General features: G+C 39.0%; 1 protein-coding gene across 2 annotated transcripts in view; it reads right to left on the bottom strand.

Moving 5' to 3' along the window:
• Nucleotides 1-6,005, bottom strand: part of hpda (4-hydroxyphenylpyruvate dioxygenase a) — a 23,323-nt gene extending 17,318 nt beyond the window's left edge. Inside the window, exons 1-6 of one of the 2 annotated variants that reach the window (XR_016484095.1) lie at nucleotides 5,551-5,658; nucleotides 5,044-5,070; nucleotides 4,389-4,451; nucleotides 1,319-1,423; nucleotides 1,072-1,114; nucleotides 867-949 (exon numbers count right to left, since the gene is read on the bottom strand). Coding sequence is in view for 1 of the 2 variants with exons in the window: in XM_036989593.2 (XP_036845488.1) it covers nucleotides 867-949; nucleotides 1,072-1,114; nucleotides 1,319-1,423; nucleotides 4,389-4,451; nucleotides 5,044-5,070; nucleotides 5,551-5,553 (324 nt within the window). In the remaining variant the exon portion in view is untranslated. Of the gene's footprint in view, nucleotides 1-866; nucleotides 950-1,071; nucleotides 1,115-1,318; nucleotides 1,424-4,388; nucleotides 4,452-5,043; nucleotides 5,071-5,550 lie in introns of both variants that reach the window. The other variant, XM_036989593.2, reaches the window with a different exon arrangement.
• Nucleotides 6,006-7,928: the final 1,923 nt, after the last annotated feature.

Here is a 7,928-nt window from a genome sequence, read left to right as displayed (position 1 = left end):
CGACCCTCTACCCGCCACCCTCTACCTACTACCCTCTACTCACCACCCTCCACCCTCTATCCTCTACCCACCACCCTCTACCCACCACCCACCACCCTCTACCTACCGCCCTCTACCTACCACCCTCTACCCTCTACCCACCACCCTCTACCTACCACCCTCTACCCACCAACCTCCACCCACCACCCACCACCCTCTACCCACCACCCTCCACCCTCTACCCACCACCCTCTACCTACCACCCTCTACCCACCACCCTCCACCCTCTATCCACCACCCACCACTCTCTACCCACCATCCTCTACCCACCACCCTCTACCTACCACCCTCTAACCACCATCCTCTACCCACCACCCTCTACCTACCGCCCTCTACCTACCACCCTCTACCCTCTACCCACCACCCTCTACCTACCACCCTCTACCCACCAACCTCTACCCTCTACCCACCAGCCTCTACCCTCTACCCACCACCTTCCACCCTCTAGTCTACCCTCTACCCACCGCCCTCTAGTCTACCCTCTACCCTCTACCCTCCACCCTCTAATCTACCCTCTACCCTCCACCCTCTAGTCTACCCTCTACCCACCACCCTCTATTCTACCCTCTACCCTCCACCCTCTAGTCTACCCTCTACCCACCACCCTCCACCCTCTAGTCTACCCTCTACCCTCTAGTCTACCCTCTACCCTCTAGTCTACCCTCTACCCTCTAGTATACCCTCTACCCTCTAGTCTACCCTCCACCCTCTAGTCTACCCTCTACCCTCTAGTCTACCCTCTACCCTCTAGTCTACCCTCTACCCACCTCCCTTGAAACTAACAGAAACAAGGTTGAGACAAGATTACTTTAGTATTTTTTACTCACCTTGATTAAGAATTCAAGGTCCTCCACTTGGAAAGCAATGTCTTTGACCCCATCCCCGTGCTTCATCAAGTGTTCCCCCATTTCTGAGAGAAAAGAAAACTTTTGAAACAATAAACTTATATGACTGACGGTCGATCTTTCATACCAGGTCTATATCAGAAATGTAGCCATTTAAAGATGTTGACTAGGAGAAGAAGAAACCTGCCTTCATTTCCTGGATTCAGAGCAGATTCGAAGACAAATAATATCTGGGGGGGAGGAATAAAGAACAACGAGGTCGATACTTCATCTGATGAAGGTAGTAAAGTCAGTCAAAGTTGGAGTTTTAAAAACTCGAGACCACAATCACGGGCCAGTTTCACAGACACGGCCTTGTCTAGTCTTGGGACTAGGAAGACTTTAATGTGGGTCAGAGAAAGGCGGTTCTACGTTTGCAGAAGTGGGCACACTACCTTATCCTGTTTAATGACATGGGACACCACCTCTCGGCTGCCGGTCTCCAGACCCTTGTAGGCCACTGGCTCAAAGCCCATCTTGTCACAGTAGAACACAGCCGCCTGCATAGAGAATTCATAAGGATTTCATAACACATTAATAACCCATACTGAACATATTAATATCCCATACATAACCCATACATAACACATTAATAACCCATATATAACATATTAATATCCCATACATAACCCATACATAACACATTAATAACTCATATATAACATATTAATATCCCATACATAACCCATACATAACACATTAATATCCCATTCATAACACATTAATAACCCATACTGAACATATTAATATCCCATACATAACCCATACATAACCCATACATAACCCATTAATAACCCATTCATAACCCATACATAACCCATACATAACCCATTCATAACCCATTCATAACCCATACATAAGCCATTCATAACCCATGCATATCCCATTCATAACCCATACAAAACCCATACATAACCCATTTATAACCCATACATAACCCATTCATAACCCATACATAATACATTAATAACCCATAAAGAATCCATTAATAATCCATTCATAACCCATTCATAACCCATACATAACCCATTCATAACCCATACATAATCCATTCATAACCCATGCATAACCCATTCATAACCCATTAATAATCCATTCATAACCCATACATAACCCATTAATAATCCATTCATAACCCATTCATAACCCATACATAATCCATTCATAACCCATGCATAACCCCTTGATAATCCATTCATAACCCATTCATAACCCATACATAATCCATTCATAACCCATACATAACCCCTTGATAACCCATTAATAACCCATTCATAACCCATACATAACCCATTCATAACCCATACATAACCCATTAATAATCCATTAATAACCCATTCATAACCCATTAATAACCCATTCATAACCCATACATAACCCATTAATAATCCATTAATAACCCATTCATAACCCATACATAACCCATTCATAACCCATACATAACCCATTAATAATCCATTAATAACCCATTCATAACCCATTAATAACCCATTCATAACCCATACATAACCCATTAATAATCCATTAATAACCCATTCATAACCCATACATAACCCATTCATAACCCATACATAACCCATTAATAATCCATACATAAACCATTCATAACCCATACATAACCCATTAATAATCCATTAATAACCCATTCATAACCCATTAATAACCCATTCATAACCCATTCATAACCCATTCATAACCCATTAATAATCCCTTCATAACCCATGCATAACCCATTCATAACCCATTAATAATCCATTCATAACCCATACATAACCCATTAATAATCCATTCATAACCCATTCATAACCCATACATAATCCATTCATAACCCATGCATAACCCCTTGATAATCCATTCATAACCCATTCATAACCCATACATAATCCATTCATAACCCATACATAACCCCTTGATAACCCATTAATAACCCATTCATAACCCATACATAACCCATTCATAACCCATACATAACCCATTAATAATCCATTAATAACCCATTCATAACCCATTAATAACCCATTCATAACCCATACATAACCCATTAATAATCCATTAATAACCCATTCATAACCATACATAACCCATTCATAACCCATACATAACCCATTAATAATCCATTAATAACCCATTCATAACCCATTAATAACCCATTCATAACCCATACATAACCCATTAATAATCCATTAATAACCCATTCATAACCCATACATAACCCATTCATAACCCATACATAACCCATTAATAATCCATACATAACCCATTCATAACCCATACATAACCCATTAATAATCCATTAATAACCCATTCATAACCCATTAATAACCCATTCATAACCCATTCATAACCCATTCATAACCCATTAATAATCCATTAATAACCCATTAATAACCCATTAATAACCCATTCATAACCCATTCATAACCCATACATAACCCATACACAACACATTCATAAACAGAACATATGTGTTATTAAAGTTCTTATGTAGGTACCCATCAAATAAAGTTTTACGAACATTTGGAACATTGACTTACACAAGATGTCGACACGGGTGTTTGACTATGTGTGTGTGTGCGTGCGTGCGTGCGTGCCTGCGTGTGTGTGCGTGCGCGTGTGTGTGTGTGTGTGTGATTGCTCAACCCTGTACGTAGCATGTGACTCATATGCTTTCATGGTGCGGTTGAATGAACTTTTAGGTTAACTTTTAGGCCTTTTGAAGTTGCTAACTTTTTGTTTACCCAGTTGTTGACCCACCTGTTGCCTCTGGTTCCGCAAAGATTAAGTCAGCTATTACAGAAATGATATACCTCTAACTGTGTCATAGTTTTCAACAGGGCTGGGGTCAATTCTAATTGAAGTCAGTCAATTCAGGGGAAAAAAACGGAAATTCCAATTCAATAATTGGGGGAAAAAAAAGGCCATATATTTTAAATATCTTCTCAAAAACTGAAAAGGAGAAGCTGGGTTTTTAAATGTATTAATCCATTTTTTTTATTTTAAATTAAAATCACTCCCTGTATTAACTGATTTAATTATAAATGACCCAACCCTGGTTTTTACTATAGTCCATTTGTCAGTTCAATATATGGCTATAAAGTTCAGGAACATTTTTTGTGCTTTTTCAGAAAGATAGATAAACATGTCTCCCGTTCTGGACTGTTACCTCAGTTTGTTTCACAGAGAGGAAGCCCAATGTCAACTAGCAGAAGAGCAATGACCTGAGCTAGCCTCCCTTTAGAAAGCAAAGTCCATTCAGGACAACGTGTTATCCTGCTGCGCATGTTGTCCAGCTCTCATCGAGTGCTACCGTATCACTCGTTGCGAGGCTGAGAATGTGGTATAGTTGTCATGCCACGTCAAAGAAATTCATACAGCATGTCGTGGATGTGATCGGAGATGATGGATAACTTGTCTCCATTTATCTTCAGTCTATTTTTTTTTAGGGGGAGGACTTTAAAGACTCACCTGTTTGGCATTGCCCACCCAAAAGGTCACGTGGTGGAACTTTACGAATTTTCCCTTCTCGGGCTAAATGGGGAAAAGGGAAATGAAAAATTAATAATAATACTATATCAAATTAATAATAATACTATATCAAATGAATATTAATACTATATCAAATGAATAATAATACTATATCAAAATAATAATAATACTATATCAAAATAATACTATATAAAATTAATAATAATACTATATAAAATTAATAATAATACTATATATACAAATAATAATAATACTATATCAAATTAATAATAATACTATATATACAAATAATAATAATACTATATCAAATTAATAATAATACTATATATACAAATAATAATAATACTATATCAAAATAATAATAATACTATATCAAATTAATAATAATACTATATCAAATTAATAATAATACTATATCAAATTAATAATAATACTATATAAAAATAATGGTATGTTCACAAACTCCCCTCTCCATATGGATGGTTAGTCTGCTTGTTTGTCATTTGTCATTAAAGACAGAAGTCGTAACCCAAGGAACCAGAGCACGTGAACATTTCTCCTCATCATCATCATCATCATCAACTCAAACATCCACCACTGAAGTGTTACGTGGAAATAATGACGATGGACTTACCTTCTCCCCTTTATCTGTGTAGGTAGTCTGCAGAGAAATATGAAAATCGAATCATCTTCGATGCGCGTAAAACATGTTTCCCCCCCCCCCCCCCCCCCCCCCCCTAATATCAGAAACCTTCGATTGTGTCATTCCTTACAGTTTATTTATTTATTTCACCTTTATTTAACCAGGTAGGCAAGTTGAGAACAAGTTCTCATTTATTTGTGGGCCTGTTACGTGTGAGGTGTGCAACATCATCCCCAACTGCTGCGACAGTTAAAATCATTCCAAATCAGAGTTCACACAATACAATACAATACAATACACATATGAATTAATAAATCCATGTACATTAATGACACAACACGTCTGGAACCAAATGATACTACCGACTGCTGCTGGGTAATTTACTACCTGAACAATTCTGTCAATTATTACACCGTTTAACAGTTGTAAAATGACCCCATCCTCTCTGAAACCCCCCCCCCATGTACAACCATCACGGGAGGCAGCAGACTTACTCACCATGCTATGGTTCTGTCCGGACAGAGATGACTGATCAAGAGGAGAGAAGAGAGAAGATTACGGGCTAGAGGGGCTGGCTTTACCCCACAGGCCTTAAGTAGTGGCCAGAGGACCCGTGGTGATTGGTCTTTTGGGGTCAACACCACCCTGGGGTCCGCCTCCAACCCGCTTTGCCTCCCTCACCTGACAAGCACAAGGATCCAGAGGCCCCTGGCGCTGGCTGTCCCAATCGTCCAGTGTTTGCCAGGTGTTGTCATCATGTCTCCAGTACAATATCGAGCTCCTTCTACAAGCCTTCTCTGCCTTAACATGGAGGACAGTGTTCAGTCCTTGTAGGCTGCATCCTCAAGCACCATGAACCAGACTACTTCCCTAAGATTGGAAGCTGTATGTAGTGGCCCAGGGACGAGGTCACGCAGGCTGTCATCACGCTGTAACAGTAGCCTGTTTTTCATCTATGGTAGACAGTTGACAAGTTAGCCACAATGGACATAGTTGTTAGGTATTAACCCTTTGTGACACATAAGAAGAAGAAGGGAGATTATTTACAGTAGATTCACTGACAACTCCACTCAATATTCCAGTCTTAGCTTCTCTCCCCAGCCTTCATTTAATTTCCCTTTAAACACACTCTCTTAGCTGGTGAATAATGTAAAAATAAATTAAAAAGGGACATGATTGGGCATGTCCAGGATCCATATTCACAAAGTGTCTCAGTAGGAAATCTGATCTAGGTTCAAATCCCTCCACATGTTCATTATGATCTCAGTTGAGCAATTACTCTGACTGAGACACTCTATAGCCCCGTTTATACCTGGTGCTAACATGTGTCCTTTCTCCCGATCCACATTCTTATTGTGCCCACATTCTAAGACAGGTGTAGATGATTAAAAAGACACAATGTGATCAGATCTTCCTGACCACCTCTGAAGATAGTCAACAACGCGTTGTGTCTGGATATCAATGAATCGTAAACCGATCTGGATGGTCAAACCTTTTAAATCATCATTATACCGATCTGGATGGTCAAACCTTTTAAATCATCATTATACCGATCTGGATGGTCAAACCTTTTAAATCATCATTATAACGATCTGGATGGTCAAACCTTTTAAATCATCATTATACCGATCTGGATGGTCAAACCTTTTAGATCATCATTAAACCGATCTGGATGGTCAAACCTTTTAAATCATCATTATACCGATCTGGATGGTCAAACCTTTTAAATCATCATTATACCGATCTGGATGGTCAAACCTTTTAAATCATCATTATAACGATCTGGATGGTCAAACCTTTTAAATCATCATTATACCGATCTGGATGGTCAAACCTTTTAAAATCATCATTATACCGATCTGGATGGTCAAACCTTTTAAAATAATCATTATACCGATCTGGATGGTCAAACCTTTTAAATCATCATTATACCGATCTGATTGGTCAAACCTTTTAAATCATCATTATACCGATCTGGATGGTCAAACCTTTTAAATCATCATTAAACCGATCTGGATGGTCAAACCTTTTAAATCATCATTATACCAATCTGGATGGTCAAACCTTCTTAAATCATCATTATACCGATCTGGATGGTCAAACCTTTTAAATCATTATTATACCGATCTGGATGGTCAAACCTTTTAAATCATCATTATACCGATCTGGATGGTCAAACCTTTTAAATCATCATTATACCGATCTGGATGGTCAAACCTTTTAAATCATCATTATACCGATCTGGATGGTCAAACCTTTTAAATCATCATTATACCGATCTGGATGGTCAAACCTTTTAAATCATCATTATACCGATCTGGATGGTCAAACCTTTTAAATCATCATTAAACCGATCTGGATGGTCAAACCTTTTAAATCATCATTATACCGGCCTCTAAAATCATTGACATATGTCGTCAGTAACTGTCGTAAAATAAATACATTCGTATTATTTTGAAAGAATATCTGTCAAATAATTTGCATACAGTAAGGCACCGGCTAATCTGGTCACCGTGCCGACAAAGTGGATAGATAAGATATTCATTTTAATACAATGTGTGTGATGCGAGAATCTCTGATCAGATAGTTTTGGTATAGTTGGGGAGTTTTTGGTATTTTGTTTTCATGTGGGTATTTTTGTAATTGTTCTATAATTCCGTTGCCTGGCTACCCTTACTCCTTGCTCCGGGCCAAACGCTACACCACACTGAGACAGAGCAGTCTCAGACTAAAGTATGTCTGGAACGAAAGAGTAGTCTCAGACTAAAGAATGTCTGGAATGACAGAGCAGTCTCAGACTAAAGAATGTCGGGAACGACCGAGCAGTCTCAGACTAAAGAATGTCGGGAACGACAGAGCAGTCTCAGACTAAAGAA

This window comes from Oncorhynchus mykiss, chromosome 10, assembly GCF_057628025.1.
Source record: "Oncorhynchus mykiss isolate SJ-2025 chromosome 10, ASM5762802v1, whole genome shotgun sequence".
In the NCBI taxonomy this organism is placed as follows: Eukaryota; Metazoa; Chordata; class Actinopteri; order Salmoniformes; family Salmonidae; genus Oncorhynchus; species Oncorhynchus mykiss.
Note: the sequence above shows the minus strand (reverse complement) of the source record. Positions and strands in the feature narration are given on the sequence as shown.